We start from the raw sequence: 18,667 nt of genomic DNA on the forward strand, positions 1-18,667 counted from the left end.
AACTGTGGTCTCATCCAGTCAGGTAATTCCTATGCTTCTATAAAATGTACCTACTTTTTGCTAAATTAATAAAATAACCGGTAAATTCAGTGTGGATGTCTGGGCTGTGCGTGCCATGGGGGAGCTAAGTGTTGTTACAAAGGCAGTTGTTTCACTACTGTGAACAATCATTTTGGATTTACTCTGCAGTAAAATAACAGACTGGGGAGCACACAAAGCAACATCAACACATAAAAATTAAAACATCTTTAATACACAGAGCTGGTTTTAGACAAATTGAGAGCAGAGAAGCAGAGGTACAATATTCTCAGAAAGCATGGCCTTTTTATTCTGTTTTGGAGACTAATTTACATCCAAATAAAATGCCAGTTCATCCCATAACTGTCATGATAAATTGAAGCATTTAGATTTTTCCATGAGGTGCTCTTTCTGAACCTTATTAAATTACAAGAGGTTGGCCTTTTGCCCAGTGCTGGCTTGAAACTCTCTGTGCTGAAATAACGCACAGGAGAGTGAAATGGGCCTGGGACTCTGGAAAGCTGGGTTCTGTTCCTAGCTCTGCTGCTGACCTGCTGCATGACATTGGGCCAAGTCACTTCTCCTCTCTGGCGATCAGTTAACCCATCTGTAGAATGGAAATAATACTACTTTGTCCACCTTATAGAGTTATGTGAGGCTTAATTGATTAGTGTTTGTGAAGCCCTTGAAGATCCATGGTTGGAAGAGAGTGCAAAGCTGAACTAAAGGAAAGGGCTAATCTGTCTGTTTTTCAGGCATATCCATCCTTGATAAATTAACAGTTCTTTTTAAAAAAAATACTTTTAATTGTTAAAAACAAAATATATACAGGACAGTAAGGCAGATTTGTTATTACAAAAGTAATAGTTTTGTTACTGTACATTTAGCTGGGAGATAACAAAAGGTCCAATTGTGCATCCCCGATTGGCAAATCTCCTTTTGACTTTACCTGAAAATTGAATGTAGGATTATGCTGATCGTAAATTTTAAATGTAATGAGCAAGCTTTGGATCAAAGACTTAAGCAAAATGTTTTCAAACTGCACTCCTAAATTCTCTGAAATGAGCAAGCTAAATAGCATCTATTTTATCCCATTGAAACACTTAGATTTTGTGCAGTGGCTAGAGGACTATTAATGTCCTCTGTGCTCTGAAGCATATGCTAATAGAAAATATTGTTTTCGATTAATATGATGCAAATTAATAGGAGATTTATTTGATGAGATTTGTTTGAAAGTGATAGCACTTTCTACCTCAACAGGATTTAAGATGTCAAAGATGTACCTTTCAAGAATCATGAATGATCAATGCAGGGAGAGCAAATTTAAATGGGAATGAACAAGACAGCATAGCATGTAACTTTTTTCTTTTTTAAACAAAGTTTGAAACATTTTGTAAAGAAATGAACTGGATGATCGGTGTTTGTACTGGAGCGCCTGAAAAAGGGAGGGAAATCCAGCTTGGTGGTTTAGTAGCTCTTCTGCCATCAAGAACTATAAGCAATATATTTATCGGCAGCCTTGAATTTTCTAACTCGATTATGCAATCACAGTTTAAGTGGTGCATACAGAATATAGAGTATCAAGACAGCAAGTCTCTTTAGACCATTGAACAGAAAACTTTTTACAAAATAATTGTTTGATCCTGCAGATCTTTACTCATGTGAGGAGCTGTAATTTATTGAAAGCAGTTACACACACGAAGGACTGGCCATGTTATTTCAGGTTTGTAGGATCAGGCCCTCATATATTAAAAGTCAGCTGTGGGGGCACTTTGCTAGAGCCATGACTTGTCTTGCCTTGCCTTTCTTCCTTCTTTCATGTTTTGGGGCACTGTTACAAAAGGGAAGGAAGTGCTCTTGAGAATCAGTGGGTTGTTTGTGAATAAGTCTATTCTGCTATCCTTCTGTTCAGAGCCCAGTGCTTCAATTCCAGATGTAAAGAGGTCTGAAGCTCCTCTTTCCTCTCAGTAGTGAAGCCTTAAGACGAGGTGTTAATTGTTCCTAGTCAGTCTCTCTGAGAGCAAGAGAGCAACGCTTGCTAGGAAGCATAGCCTATTGCTGCCTTTCACTGGACGTGATAGGCAAAGGCTTGGTCTACGCTAGCATCTTACGTTGGTAGAACTACATTGCTCAGGGGTGTGGAAAATCCACACCCCTGAGTGATGCAGTTTTATTGACCTAACTCCCACTGTAGACAGCACTGTGTTAACGGGAGGGCTTCTCCCGTTGACATAGCTACAGCCTCTCGGGGAGGTGGATTGCCTACACCCATAGGAAAAGCCCTTCTGTCGGCATAGGTAGCATCTTCACTGAAGAGCTACTTCAGCGCCCCTGCAGCCTTTTAAGAGAAGAGAAGCCTAGGGAGGCGGGGACTTGCATTCTATAAAGAATTCCCTTCCAACAGTTAAGTGAGAGAGTCTAAAGGAGAACTAAAGCGGCAGTATGCATGAAGGAAATTGCAAAGATCCAGGGGCTTCAGACAATACCTGAGATTTCCCACATGCTATTTATACTAGCGTTACCTTCACTTAATGTAAACATGGGACAAATGCTGCCCTGATTTACACTTGTGCAATTCCATAGAAATCATTGGGGTGGCACAGGGCCTATGTCAGAGCAGAATTTGACTCAAAGTATCTACTGAAGGAGAGGAGTTTTTGTGTTTATTTGGATTCAAAAATATAAAAGATAGATGCTCTCTAGGTGCTCTTTGTTGACCTTCTGATCATAATTGTTGCCAGTTTGGGCTGTTGAATATGCACTGGGTGGAAAGTAAATTCTAAGATTGAGGGGTCCTCATGGGGGGCACCCTACTGGAAACTGCCTTTCCTTTGGCTAGGGATTTCCAGCCTGGGAGTACTTATTGATCATGACTACAGCAGGAGGAAGAGGGAGAGAAATGGCCTGTTAGGTAGGAAGGCTTCAGCCCATTTCGGACTTTATATAGTTGGGCAGAACAAACACCTTTAACAAGACTTCTAAGTTGTTGTGTTTCTTGTTTGTTTGTTTGAATAAAACCCAGCCTACAGTGTTTGTAGTATCTTTGTGTGAAATAATCTCCCCCCACCCCCTTGGAGATGAGGGAGAGAAAAAGAAAACCTCAGCAACACATTCCCATGCCACTGCATGGTGGGGTGGAGTGTCGGAAGACATCAAAATACATGTCATTCTTCTTTGCTTTACAAGAGAATGCCAAACCAGTTCCAAAACCCCTGCTCTCTTATCCAACCCAACAATACAAACCAGTGTAAATGTATGCTATTCCACAGAAAAGATTCATTTTCTAACTGTCAAGGTGTTATCAGAACTGTGATGAGGAAAAAAAGTTCAAAATGTTTTGAAAATTAGTCTGACAGTCTCCTTTTAATAATAGAGCATTTCCAAGCCCATCAGACATTGTAGGCTGGAATTCCACAGGTCTTTTTTTTGTGGTCGTAATGATTTTTGAAATAATACTTTGTGCTATATAGCAGCTTTCAGTAGAGGCTCACAGAGAGTTTTACGTCCATTATTTAATTAAGCCTGGCAATACTTATGTGAGGTAGGTAACTATTAGGCATATATTAAGCTGGGACATTGAGAGTTTACTGACTTTTGCTGCATTGTTTTGGCGACATGTCTGATGTTTTAGCTCTGTGTGTGTGTGTGTGCGTGCGTGCATAATTTATATATGTGTGTATGTGTATGACACGGTGAATAGCATAATTTCCACTGTTCCTTGACACAGAGATCCTACTGCATGCTGTTAAATGTCAATATCTTTTGAATTTCTAGGATGTACTGGCATAACTAAGCCACAGTGTTCATAGGTCCCATCGACTTGCCTTCTACTTATCTACCTGTGCCCCAAATACCATACTAGTCATTGGTATATCACAAAGTTCACACATCTTTCCAAATCTGTTATTGTAATATAAAGAGCACACGAATAAAATCTGGCCTGAAGTTTAGTGCCTTTATAATAATCACATAACTAAAGTGTGTATATCAGAGGTAGACTCTAGCTAAATCTTACACGGAGAGCCTACTGTCTGCTTTGAATGCTTTTTACCCTGACATACAGCTGCCCTGTTAAATACTGTGCAGTCGCATTTATGGGGAACAAATATTTGATAACGTACTCTTCAATCTAGCAGAGAAAGGTATAACATGATGCAGTGGCTGGAAGTTGAAGTTTGACAACTTCAGACTGGAAATGAGGTGTGAATGTTTAACAGTGGGGGTAATTAACCATTGGAACAATTTACTAAGGGTGGTGGTGGATTCTCCATCACTGGCAATTTTTAAATCAAGATTGGATTGCTCTTGGGATTATGTTGGGGAAGTTCTAGGGCCAGTGTTATACAAAAAGTCAGACTAGATGATCACAGTGGTCCCTTCCCTTGGAATCTATACATCTGTGAATTTACCCACACTGACAAACATATTCAGCTTAACAGGAAACAGGTTTTAGGTGGAAAGGGGAACAATACATTGTTCCGGGGCAATGTAACCATGAGTCTGTCAGCTGGACTAAGATGACTTGTATCTGCAATATCCTGATCTCTAAATTTTTAAATTGAGCTGGTAAGATCTCTAGCTGGTGAAAGTTGCTGGAGTACAGATTTTCCACAAAACAGTTATGACCCAGGTAGCGGACAGTGCATACCTCCAGAGTCAGCATTAACGTTTTTAGTTCAGCCTAAAAAAACAATTTCCTTTCTTCCCCCCTTCCAGGGAAAGCATGAATAACTATTACTGTGGTTTAAAAATAGAAGCACTTGTGAGGGCCTCAGATGCTATTGTGATGGATATGGGGACATATAAGTACCTAGACAGACAACTCATCACCTTCAGGAAAAAATCAGTGACCAACTTTGAACCCATTTGATCACTTTACATTAATTTATATTTTCAAGGCTACCTCACTCCTCCCCTCCCCCATGAAAATAGGATAATGAAGGGCCACAGGCTTGTAGAACCCCCAAACCCAGTTCTTTACACTACCTTACTCAAAGGCCTGATCCAAAGCCTGTTGAAGGCAGTTTCCTTGATTTCAGAGGGCTTCAGATCAGGCTTTAAATCTTCCCTTTGTTGTGGAAAGATTACCACCTCCAGTGATGAGCAGGTAGTTCAATCTCTGTGCACATTTAGCACTTAGTCTTTTTGCTGAGACTGCGAATGAACTTTTCTGTCACTGTGTGACTATGTTTTTGTCATATGGACACTTGCCCACTAGCAACTAAGTTAATACTACTTAGATTCATTTTATTGTGGGACAATATTCAACCAATAGATGATGACTTTCAGTCACTGCCAGCATGGGCTGGATTTGAACCACTGAGCTGGTATCTAATTACCAGTCCCTTTAAAGCCATACAGTTCCCAGCAATGTGGAATATATGTTAATTTATAAAAAAAAGCGTTTTTTTGCTAAACAACATCTCCAGCTAGATTTCAACATCTGTTTTACATTCTTGGGTGAAACTGACATCTGAGGCAATTTAATGTGATAGCATAATCTCTATGTGCATGTGTGTGCGTGAGAGAGAGAGAGAGAGAGAGAGAGATGTAGCACTTCTCAGGCTTGACTGAAGTACAGAATAGCTTGCTGCCATTCTTGGTATAGTGCCCAGTGATGCTTGCATGTGAATATAAAATAGGCATAATAATGTTTTTAAGTGAAAGTAACATTGTGAATGCATAATTTAGGAAAGAAAACCTTTGTTTTGTTTTGTTTTGCAGATGTACAGATCAGCTCTCAAAATGTCTTCTGTGTCTTCCGTGCATCTTCTAAGACAATTGCATTAGCCCTCCTGCTAGTTGACTAATAGAATTAATAATTGTAAAAAGCACTCTAAAGCCACATGCCTTATGAAGTCAATGCTGGGTATGATTTTACAAGTATGTGATCCATTTTTTCAAGTGAAAATGTTAACTGAAAAAGTTCTTGGCACACAATAAAACATTGTGCAATCTGTTATTTGTCTTGGAGATAATAATTTGAGTGGCTATATTCTTCCTGTATCTAACTTAAGACTTGCTAGTGAATGGTTTCCTTGATTTAAAAGTACTGCAAATGTGCTTTTATTTACATAATATGTCTTTCTGAAAAATTATAGTGATGGAATTCCAGCAACAAGAAAAGTATTTCTTTTCTAAGGGTTCTCTAGAATAAATACCAACCAAGTAAATCACAGAATATTAAAAAAAATAATCTTGCATACAGCTTGAGAACAATTTCTATTTATATGAAAATTTTCATATTTTTAATGACTATAAAACACAGCATGGAAAACTCCCTTAAGCAGAAGTATTCAGTGTTGCCTACATATGCACATGGCCCCTCAGACATGGAAGTTGAGATTGAACACAGGACATCTATATCTGGAGTCCTATCTAGTAAGGCTGCTTGTAGCCCCAATTTTCTTGGTGCTCTTGCGTGCGTGGGGATTCTTTTAGAATGTCTTTCATTTTGTCTCGCTCTAGTTACATGAATATTACAAAGTCCCAAACTCTCCTTATCTACCCAAAGAACCAGTTGCAAAAACATTAAAAAACAGAAATTCAGCCCTGTTTAATTTTGACCTAAGAAAACACCATGATGTTCTCTTATTAGACCTCTGGCTTCTTCTTACCTAACACAATTGATGTTCCTTTTTAATTTGCCCATGGGTTTCAGTGGAAGTATGATTAAATTATAGATCGTTTAGATTGTGTAAGCAGGTGCCAAGCAAACATGGATTTAGAAAAACACCTAGCGTAGACCCTGATCCTGCAAATCATGTAAGCATATGTAACCATCAACGTGTCAGAAGTCCCATAGAACAGCAGTAATACTATTAGTCAATGGGCCTACCCAGATGCTTCAAGTTGGGCACATGCTTACATGTTTTGTGGGGTTGGGGCTGTATTGCTTAACCTGCCCTCGCTGTATCAAGAAGTCTCTGTTGTTACAGTCCTGACTAGTGACTGACTTAATTGTTCAAGTGTTATTTATTTATTTTTTCAGCACATGTATGCATTGGCAGTTATGATCTAGTTGAAAGAGGAGAAGGCATTTGGTTCACAGGCATGTTTGCTTACTAAAATAAGGAATTGCACTAGAGTGTTAAGAAACCAATTAAGACCATACGGAATGTCCGTATGTGTGTAATATGAGTTAGCACTGCATGTCAATTTAGTCTCGTTGCAGACAATGCTGCCTGTGGATCAGCTCAACTGCAAAGACAACAAAGCCCTAGGCACAAGGGGAACATTTTCCATGAGAAGTTGTCTTTTTTTCACAGTGTAGTACACACTGCCCTTTCATGTGGAGCAGATATAAATAGAAGGAAGTACAGATGCTGATTCCTTTATTTTACCTTCTCGCCCCAGCCCCCCTTCTCTAGGTATTGTTTTGAGAAGATCATCCTACTTTCTAGGAGGTCTGGATATGGCACCATTTGAAAAGCATCAGCACTGCTCTCAAAATTGCCAGGGGGCCCTCTGCTCACGGAAAGATGTAATGTAGCACTCACAGTCACTGTTGGCCTGGGAGCCGATGATCAAGTTTGAGTCTCAGGCTTGGCTCTCATGTATGTTAGTGCAGTCTGCTGCCACTAGACCACACACCATTTGGCAGGGGGAAAACAACCACCATTGTGTGCAGCACCGGCAAAAAGAAAACCATAGAAAATACTGTAGAACATCTGTCTTCTACACGTAGTCAGCGTGTGAACACAAATTGATCAAAGCAGCTGCTGATGAGCATCCTAATCCAGAGCCCATACATGCACTGTGCAAGAAGGTATCATCTTAAAAAAATTCCTCAAGGGTAATCACAATTGCCTATGTAGTGCATCTGCAGTTGGGCACCCTACCTATATACCACAGTCACCGTTCTTTCAGACATTCCCTTTTCAGTTAGCAGTAAGTCATCAATGTTAACCTCTTACTTTCTGTATGGTCACAGTTTCCATATAGAGACCTGGGAGGTATGTCTTCCTACTTGGCAGTACTGGTAATGCCTGAAGTTAAGATTCAACAGATATACAGAAAAAGATTCAGATGGTTAGACCTGCTTCACCTCCAGGTGTTTCCTGGATAGACCTGTAATCAACCAAAACAGTGAAGTAAAATTTATGGATTCAGTTTTGTAAAACTTTACTCACATTTGTAGTCCTACTGAAATCTGGCTCTCCCTATGTGGCACATAAGACTACTTGCATGAGTAATAGTTTTCAGGACTGGAGTCTAGTATTTCACGTTAATCTAGGTTGCAGTTTACAATGGTACAAAGGGGAAGCTTTTGCTAAGAAGCAACAGATATCTGTTTAGGAAAGATAACTTTCCTAAAACCTCAAAGTAACTTGCTCACCTAAATCTGATACCTTTATAATAGCCTGTTCAAGTACTCCTGGCTATGTGTGGTAGGCATATGTCTGCTAAACTACACTTTGTCTAGTTGTGCAATGTATTCACATTAGACCACAAAGGCTCCACCCCCCTCCGTATACTAAAATGATTTTCAAGAACACATTCTTTAAAATTCCTGCTGGCTTTAACTAACCATTATTTTTGGAAAAGGTAATGAAACCTTTAATTTACTTACTCTGATGGAAGTTAGATTTTCACAGATTTTAAAGGAATTTTTGTAATTGAGTGCACTCAAAAAGTGGCCAATTTTTTTTGTATGTTTCCATTTTGCTACATAGACTAACTAGCTAAAATCTGTTTGACAAAAACTGTTTCTTCAGGTTTTAGAATGCTGAAAAAATGCCAGGGTTACAATCTACTCTATATTTCAAATAATTACATAATTTTTTGTCTCTCTTTTTTGGCAGATATGGTCCGGAAAAAGAATCCCCCTCTAAGAAACATTGCTAGTGAAGGTGAGGTACAGACCCTTGAGTCTACAGGTACTGAAAACGAAGAGTCTGGAAGGAAAAAAGAATTTTCTGCAGATCAGATGCAAGAAAACACTGACCAGGGTGATTCTGCAGAGCTAAACAACAAGGAGGATCTTTGCCTGCATATCCAAGAGCCATCTTCCAGCATTAAAAAAGACTTAAAAAGCTCAGTGCTGAGTGAAAAGGCTGGCTTCAATTATGAAAGCCACAATAAGGGAGGAAATGTTCTGTCCTTTCCTCATGATGAGGTGACAGACAGAAATATGCTGGCTTTCTCATCTCCAGCTGTTGGGGGAATCTGTGAGCCCTTGAAGTCTCCTCTAAGATCAGATGCAGATGACACCCAAGGTGTGGTCTTCACCCCATCAGGAGATCCAGTGGAGACAGACAAAGAGCATCAGACATCGCCAAAAGCTACAGATGAAACCGTGCAAGTGCAAAGCAGTCAAACTGATGGCCAAGGCTCAAGTCCGGTCCCAGTGGCCTCAAAAAACCCACAAGTGCCTTCAGATGGGGGTTTAAGGCCGAACAAATCAAAAGCAGATTTGTCAGCAAATGATAACCCAGATACAGCGCCTCTGTCTCCAGAGCTTCAGGACTTCAAATGCAACATCTGTGGTTATGGTTACTATGGGAACGACCCCACAGATCTCATCAAACACTTCCGCAAGTACCACCTAGGACTGCACAACCGTACCAGGCAGGATGCGGAGCTTGACACTAAAATTTTGGCTCTCCACAACATGGTGCAGTTCAGCCACTCCAAAGACTTCCAGAAAGTCAACCGCACTGTGCTTTCAGGAGTGCTGCAGGACATCAATTCCCAAAGACCTCTCTTACTAAATGGGACTTATGATGTGCAGGTTTGTATCTTCCATATCCCTACTCCGCCTCCTCATACACCTGCTTCTTGCAAAGAAATAAATGGGGAATGGGATAGGCACCCCAGGTGATTATAAAGCAACTCCTACTTCCTCATCATAAACTAGCATAATTTAAGTATCTCATGTAGCCAGCTTAAACCACAGGACTGCTTAGATCCATTCAGGCTTATTGTATTCACCGTTTTATTTACCCATTGGTTGCTATAAATTACCAAATTGTTACGCCGATGAGGGGATAGGATATATTAAGTCAGTATTTTTGGAGGTTCACTGTAAATCTGGTTGAGTAGTAACTGGCTTTTCAGTCATAGGCTTTCTTGTATGTAATTTAGTCTTTGTGATAATGAATAGTAAAAGATTTTAGTTGGCAAACAGGCAACTTAGAGTAATCATGTCTGAAAGCTTCTCTGTATCAGAGAGAGAAAAGAAAAAAGAAAATAACTGTTTAAAATAACCAGATGGACACTAGAATGTAGCTGCAAATTAAAAGGAACTACAGGTCTGTGGCTGCTGGGAGTCAAACCTTTGCTTATTGATCTTGCAGTCTTAGAGAACAGAAAGTGGGACACTAAAGTGATCTAGTGCTAGAGCAACTGGGTTATACTTCTGCACAATGGGAAACTAAGATTGGGCTGTAAAAGTAACAGTCGATAATAATATTCACACTGCAGTTCAAATTAATATGCATATAAAGGTTGGGCTATTGCCTTAGCTAATAATTTTTTGATCTAATTTTTAGCATTGATGCTACTGCATTGTCCAATACGAAGGATAAAAATTGTACATTCTTACCATAAAGAATAGATTGAAAAGATTGTCTCATGTTGTCCACTATTTTAGTTATTTGAACCTAGACAGAGATATTAACGTTAACATTTCCTTCGTGTAAAAACCGATAATCTTAAAATCTACATTTTACTGAGTTAAAAAATAATATTTTAACCCCCTTTATGAATGATCCGTGACGAGCACTAGAAGGCCTGTATACTCTTTGACCTACAAATTCACTTTGGAATAAAAATCATTTGGATCAGTTAGGAACAGAGATCGCAAGTAAAATGAGTTCAAATGTCAACCCAATTTCAGGAGCATGTTTACATCAGACATGATGGACTGACCTGGTACTAATTACCAGAGAGAATTCCAAGAAACATTAAAAAAGAGAGAGAGAGAGAAGTGCAGTAGTAGAAATATTTAGTAATACCTGCAGAGACTGTTGTTACAAGGAGACAATTCAGATAGGAGGTCAAGATGGCAAACATCTCACCTTAAGGAATACTTAGAAACAGCACCACTACTCAAGCACTTGTAGCTTTTTAAGCTCTTAACTTTTTTTCCTCTCACTTGGTGAAATTCTACAAAATCTTTTTATGGAACAGCAAATCAAATCAAGATTGTTATTATGCATAAAAGCTACAGTCTTTGAACTGCTGTCTTATTAAAAGATCACTTCACTGTCTTGTGTCAGACGCTCTCTCCTGTCAAACTGTGATTAGAAAGCAAATACATGATTTAGATAAAAGAGGATGGAAGTGAATAATGTCAATGTGAAATGATGGTTTATAATTAGCACGTAATATGATGTTAATACCTGGATTTTCTGCTATAGTTTCCGTTTGCTGACTCTGGGGACAGCATCTTAGAGCAACTGATCCATGCTGTCAGGAATACGTTCAGACAGGGACAGCTAAGGCATACAGCACAGAGGAATTTGAGTTTCTAAACACACTTTCATTTTCCCCAAACAATTATTTCATTAGGTCCTTGGTTATTTATAGGAAAGTTTATGCTTGATTAGAGTGAGCTGGACACTTTTCCTATGGAGTATTTTCAGAAATAAAACAGATGTGTGAGCTATCTCAGTTTGAACTGATAGAACTAGAAGTAAAACAGCTGAACCTAGACTATACTTGTCTACTAAGCCCTGGTAGTAAGATACTGCAGGAAAGACAAAAAGCGTTAGGAAACAGCACATAGATAATCAGTTAAGATCAGTCTTTTCTCAGACCAGAAACATGTTCTAAAATAGAACAGACAGCCTATACAATGCTGATGATTTTAAAGGAACAATTGGATCTGGAAACTTAACTTTTTAAAGAGTGCTGATTTTCTCTGCCCAATTTGGGAAGAGAAGATTAAATAAGCCTCTGTGCCAAATACTATACTTCATCACTTGCACATACACCAGATGTTGATGCAGAACATGTTAGAAGATATGTAACTGATTAATATTTTCATGCTTCACAATTCTGAACAGCTTTGCTACATTCATAAACATACTAAAAGGACATCTGAAATTCCCCTTTGCACCCACACGTTTGTGTTGCTACCATGTCTGTTTCACAAGGGCTTGGGAAAATGTTGAAGTCTAATACAAGAGCATGGAATTGTATTAATTAGAGCTTGAATGCCGTTTTATTAGAAATTGGTTGTCAGTCAAAGACTCCTACATTCTAAGAAAGAGGAACTGCATATGAATAGTAGTGGTTCATCAAAACAATCTGCTTAAAATTCTGATATGGTCTGAGGAAAAAACAACAAACCCCTCTGTAATCAAAATTAATTTGAAATGCTCGTGGAATGGGATTAAGGGCTGATTTATTGATGCAACTGCACTTAACAAACTGTTCTGTTGTTGTTAGGATGGAGGTAGTTAGGGATTTATGATGTTTTAGGCAAGGAAGATGGGTACAGAAGCTAGAGGGTGGGTATTAGCACAGCCTCACATATTTAATCTGTCTCATGGTGATTAGTCAGGTTTTGTGCTATATGAAAGTTTCACCCGTGGGGCTTGCTACTGACTCTTGGACTCTGTGTATATAAGGCCTGTTTAGAAAAAACTGTAAACAAAAAACAAACATCCCCTCCCCCCCAACATGCACCATAGAAAAAGGAAAGAGAATAGAGAAAAATCCAGTATCAGTTTTTAGACTGATATGGACTAGGTCCGTTTGCAAGGGCTTGTGGGGGAAAAAAAATCAAATCTGTTTTGAAACATATCACACGAGCAACACCTGCCTCTGTGCAACCTTTTAGAAATATGTTTTTGTTATCCTACTTTCATCCCCAAAATACAGGTGCACATATGGCTTCAAGTCCAGGTACACAAACTCCTTTATTATTTCTTGTAAAACACAGTGACTTTGTGAAGTAAGGATGTACGTAATTCAGACCATAGAACCTTGTGGTCTTACTGCTGTGTAGGCTTTGACTTGTCTAGAATATTTAATGAAGAGGAAGATGTCTTTGGCTTCTTTAGAGATGAGATGTAATTTGGGGAGGCAATTTTTAAATGCTTTGTCCCTCCCCCCTTTTTCTTTAGTTCATTGAGATATATCTAGTTTTATAGGATTGGGTACATTCTGTTGAGCAGTTTCTGGGAGATTAATACAATATGAATTTTAGAAAACATTTGTTAGCACATTGCTGTTTTGCCAGACAAGTGCCTTATCAGCTTCATGCGGTTATCAGAGTGATATCTTCCCATGAGATAAATGGAGTGCTCAGTTTTGCTGATTTCCATTTAATTAATTTCTCCTCTAATTTTGCTAATCTCCACTAGTCTTGGTAGCCATTTTATATTTGTCAAGGTTCCTTCCCCACTCTGAACTCTAGGGTACAGATGTGGGGACCTGCATGAAAACCTCCTAACCTTATTTTTACCAGCTTAGGTTAAAACTTCTCCAAGGTACAAACTATTTTCCTTTTTCCGTTGGACTTTATTGCTGCCACCACCAAGCATCTGACAGATATATAACCAGGAAAGAGCTGCTTGGAAACATCTTTCCCCCCAAAATCCTCTCCAAACCCTACACCACCTTTCCTGGGGAAGGTTTGATAAAAATCCTCACCAATTTGCATAGGTAAACACAGACCCAAACCCATGGATCTTAAGAACAATGAGCAATCAGGTTCTTAAAAGAAGAATTTTAATAGAAGAAAAAGTGAAAGAATCACCTCTGTAAAATCAGGATGGTAAATACCTTACAGGGTAATTCGATTCAAAACACAGAGAATCCCTCTCAGCAAAACCTTAAGTTACAAAAAGACACAAAAACAGAAATATCCATTCCATTCAGCACAGCTATTTTATCAGCCATTTAAACAAAACAGAATCTAACGCATATCTAGCTAGATTACTTACTAAGTTCTAAGACTCCATTCCTGTTCTGTTCCTGGCAAAAGCATCACACAGACTGAGAGAACCTTTGTTTTCCCCCCCTCCAGCTTTGAAAGTATCTTGTCTCCTCATTGGTCATTTTGGTCAGGTGCCAGTGAGGTTATCCTAGCTTCTTAACTCTTTACAGGTGAAAGGGATTTTCCTCTGGCCAGGAGGGATTTTAAAGGTGTTTACCCTTCCCTTTATATTTATGACAGTTCTGTAGCTCTGCAAAGTTGTGGGGAACTTATCCAGCTTTAGTCTGTTTAGTTTTTTTTTTCCGTGTGGATATTACCACTAAACACAGCTCTGACTGAGGAGGCAAGTTTCATTGGTTAATAAGAAGCTGTTGAAAGTGTTTCCTAATTGTTATCTAATGCGTCCAGACGAAGCATTCTGTTGTGTGACCATCCTACAGACTAATCAGAGGCTGGGAGCAGACCTTTTTCTCACATTAAAGGTATGCGGTGTGATTGGGGATTAAGTCAGTGCTGTCGTAACTAGGATTCAATCCAGTAGGAACCAGTAGTTCTATTATTAATAATCTCTTCTATTCTCCACTCTTAAATGTCATTAATATACGGATTAGATGGGGAGCTGTGGAGTTAAGAGCAAGAGGGCTTGATCAGTTTGTGGGGATATAAATGTAGCTGACATCCCTCCTGATCATTATGGCTTCCACTAGTAGCTTTGGCAGTTTTCACAAAGGAATCTCTACAAATGTGTTCAGAATCTATACTGGAGACGTAAATAACTACAGTGATCACACTGTGTTAGTAGCATAATCCACTTTCAAGAGGAATCTGCCTTCTGATTCTGATATTTGTTACTAGCGTTTAAAGAGTAAATAATAACGATTAAAGCTCCTGCATTTTTGTGGATGTGAATGATGAGCTGAATACATTGCTTAACTGACCGCTTTTCAAGTTCATCTTGGACATTAGGTGAGCTACCCGTAAAATCACTAATTTTATGTTGCTTGTTGACATCAGTTAATGAAAACTTTCATTTAACTGGATTTTAACTTTCTCTTGTGTTTAGAGAAACTGATCTAAATTTGATTTTCTAGGGTTTATTGGCATTTAGCTCAGTTATTCCAAAACCAGGCCCTAAAATATGGAAGTGGTACTTTGTTCATTGGTCTGGTTAGGAATTGCTGTGCATGAGTGTGTCCTGGTATGCTGTTTCCAGGAGCAAATTCTGTACAAACTCATATACATTATTGCCTTTGGATATCCCCCCACAATTCTAATATTTGATTGTTGACTGTGAAATCTTAGCTTCCAGCTGGATCAGAGTTCTTTGTGCACTCATTAGCTTCTTCATTTCTTTTTACTTTGTGAGCTCCTGTTTCGCTACTGTGCATCTTGGTAGCCCTATGGTATCAGTTGAACTGATCCAGTTTCCTGTGAATGGCCAAACTGATACTTTTGTTTCTCCCATTTGAAAGATTAGGTTTTCCTAAAAATATTGCACATAGGTTAGATCTGAAAATAGTCACTTTTGGCCTGATACTGCAATGAGTTCTGTGCAGATGGTCCTAGCAATCATGTGGGAAATCTGTTGATGCAAATGGTACTTTACACAGGTGCCAGAGATCTCACCACAAGGAACTTGTTGCATGGTTGGGGTCTTTCTCTGACAGCTGAATGGCATGACACTCTAATGTGCTCTAATTGGATCTGGGTGCACTGAACACCTCAAGGATATGTCCAGAACACAACACAGGTTGGCTCTGATGAATCTACTGTTCTCCATAGTTGCTATAGAAGCCAGTGGCCTTTCTCTTTCTTCCCTGGTGTCCTCTATTAGAATTCTTTTTGTCGAGGTCTGGCTGTCACCCCATATCTCTCAATGCATCTCAGTAATTTGATTTATTCCATGAGAGTCAGAGTAAGTCTAGATTGAGTCCAAATGAACAGTAGGCTGAAGTGGAGCAGCAGTCTGATATGTCTACTTACTGTGCATATTATCTGGGAATCCGGATTTCCTCTGTATTTAGCTTTCAACAGTCATGACATTAGGTTTTCAAAAAATTAAGGATGACCCCATCACCATGAATAGAACAAATGACATATTAGTTATTTTCTTGAGATTTAATACAAAATATTGTATTTGTGCATATAAATAAGTACTTGGTAACATTGACATAGGGTAATATTAATTGTGTATCAATAGGAGAATTTTTTTTTTATCTACACAAATAGACCCGTTGAAGTCAATTGGACTACTCTTGTGAGTGCTCACTCATACGAGTTAAGGTCTTGCAGTCTGGTTCAGAATGTTTGCATCTTCAAAACACATACCCAGTGTTAGCTCAAATGGAATCTCTGCATTTACTAGCCTATCTACTGAGAGCTTTCTAAATATATAGTGCTTAAGATAGTAAATTCTAAAAATGATTATTTGTATCTAAAATAGCTATACGTTCCAGAACTGCCAGACCTTGAGACATTGTGCCCCAAAGTAAGATGCCGTCTAAACTGATATCTTTATGATCCCCTCAGTCTTTGTCTCAATCAAAGCATTTGAGGACAAATTATACCAGCTGCAGAACAGATATTTAGATCAGCATTTTTAGTTCAAACAAAGGTTATTGCTACAGTCGTATAAAAGTGCTATAGATTGGAGTACCATTTCAGTGTTCTGAGACAGGCTCTGTTACCGTCTCTCCTTTTTTGATGTACTGCTTGTATCTTAGTCTTTATGCTAGTGTTCGCCAGTGGTGTATTATGTCTGTTGATGAAGAGAGCTGGTAAAAGTAATAAAAATAAAGGAGACGCTTAGATATAAGCTGAAAGGACAGAAACAAAAACACACAACAAAAAAAAGAAGAAAAGCACAGAAAATAAAATTTTCTAAAATTATGGGGCCAGATCCTTCACTGGTGTAAATCAGTGTAGCTGCATTGATGTTAATGGGGCTATGTTAACTTACAGCGGCCAAAAATCTGTCCCATAATTTAAAATATATTTTAAGGGTATGAAGAAGGGCATGGTGTGTTATATTTTCTCTGGTGTTAAGTATTGTTGTACAGTACTTTAAATGCAAACCAAGTTCCTGGTTCTAAGAGTTTCTGAGTGTCACTGGCTCCCATTGTTTTAACAGAGCCTGGCTTGATGGCCTTAAATTAAAAACTATTGTGGTTCTGTCAGACTTTTGTTTAAAAAAAAAAAAAGGCCTGATCTTACTACCTTTTAAAGTCCATGCCAAATCTCCCACTGACTTTAATGGGAATGGAATCAATCCTGAGAAGAGCATGCTTATTTCAAGTGACTGTGACCCCCATAGGTGCTTGCTTGCTTAAGAGATGCAAATAACACAGAAAGCTTGGGGACTGCATGGGCTCTTAGCATCGCTAACACAACTCTGTTCTTCCTGCACAGGCATTAATACCATTTTAGTGCATAATTCAAAGGGTAGATATACCCTAAAGATTCTTCCATGTTGTGAGAGGTAGTTCTTCCTCTCGGAGTTTAAGGAACGGGTAGGGTGGTTTTATAGAAACAAGCATTAAAGCCAAGAATCTGTCCTGGCCTGCATGACATGAAGAACTTCATAAGTGTGGGTTTGTTAAAATGTTCTGGATGCTATATTGCACAAAGCAACTGGATAAACAGGAGCATTAGAAAATATTTTAGGATTAGAAGATTAAGAGTAATTGGCAAATGGAAAACTGGATAGTACAGGGGATTGGTAAGGGATCTACAGCCTTTCACCTCCTCGTTAGTGACTGAAATGTGGCCCAGGTAATCAGAAATGAAGACTGATTTACATCTGATGCTCCAACTTCGTTGCCTGGTCCAGTTGCAAGTAGGCAAAAGTCAGTTTTTGAGAAATCACCATGACCATGTGCATCCTAATCAACAATCACACCAGAACCCAAGGATTTCATGGCTGCAGAGGCTGAATTTACACTATCAATCCTTGAGTGTTATGCGCATGTAGGACATTAGTTCCTACAGGAAGAATTTGCTTTCTAAAATAGATAAAGAGAGTAACTGGCAGATACTATGGATTCCTTGGTAGACTGCTGTTCTGTTAAATCAGAAAAATAGTCTAAGCCATTTGCCATAATAATGAATTCAGGATTGGCTTTGGAAACGAGAAAAGCAAGTAAAGTTGTGAGGGAGAGTATTCTGGGTCAGCAAAATCAAATAAAAACACCTTCTTAGATTTAAAAGCACTGAAAAAATCTTTATACTCTTCCATAAAAAAGAAACAAGGGATGCATGCATCCTATAATAATTAAAAAATGAAACACAAACAAACAAAATAAAACCCCAACCAACCCTCTAAAACGCTAAATAGGTCATGACATCATCAAGAGTTAGAGACTTAAATAAAGGCAACATACATTCAAATATCTACCAGAAATGTTTTATAAATAAATTGCCTTTGTAAAGTGCTTTTCAACTGGATCTAAGCATATTAAAAACATGAAATCTCCAAACACTGCCCATCTTTCAGATGGGGAATCTGAGCCACAAAGTGATTAAGTTACTTAGCTAAGGTTGCAAAGCCAAGACTAGAATCCAGGAGTTCTGATGCCCACTCCCTTGCTGTAATTATTAGACTAATGGGGAGTTAAAAATTCTAAAACACCAGCACATGAAAGAAGGGTGGCCCAGTTGTACAAAAGAGTGTACAGTAAAAACAAGGCAAAAACCTTCCCCCAGCTACAGGTGATGTTCTATAGAACACCCAGTAAATGCTCTAATGAATTATCTTAATAA

The 18,667-nt window shown here is 38.7% G+C and overlaps 1 protein-coding gene across 7 annotated transcripts in view; it reads left to right on the forward strand.

Moving 5' to 3' along the window:
- Positions 1 to 18,667, forward strand: part of TRPS1 (transcriptional repressor GATA binding 1) — a 251,949-nt gene that overhangs the window by 37,568 nt on the left and 195,714 nt on the right. For 4 of the 7 annotated variants that reach the window (XM_075124967.1, XM_048841520.2, XM_075124966.1 and 1 more), the window contains 2 exons: positions 5,743 to 5,901; positions 8,823 to 9,751. In XM_075124967.1, coding sequence (XP_074981068.1) covers positions 5,865 to 5,901; positions 8,823 to 9,751 — 966 coding nt within the window. In that variant the 5' untranslated portion in view covers positions 5,743 to 5,864. The remainder of the gene's footprint in view (positions 1 to 5,742; positions 5,902 to 8,822; positions 9,752 to 18,667) is intronic. The other 3 variants (XM_048841521.2, XM_075124970.1, XM_075124969.1) reach the window with 2 other exon arrangements.

This window comes from Caretta caretta, chromosome 2 (genome assembly GCF_965140235.1).
Source record: "Caretta caretta isolate rCarCar2 chromosome 2, rCarCar1.hap1, whole genome shotgun sequence".
In the NCBI taxonomy this organism is placed as follows: Eukaryota; Metazoa; Chordata; order Testudines; family Cheloniidae; genus Caretta; species Caretta caretta.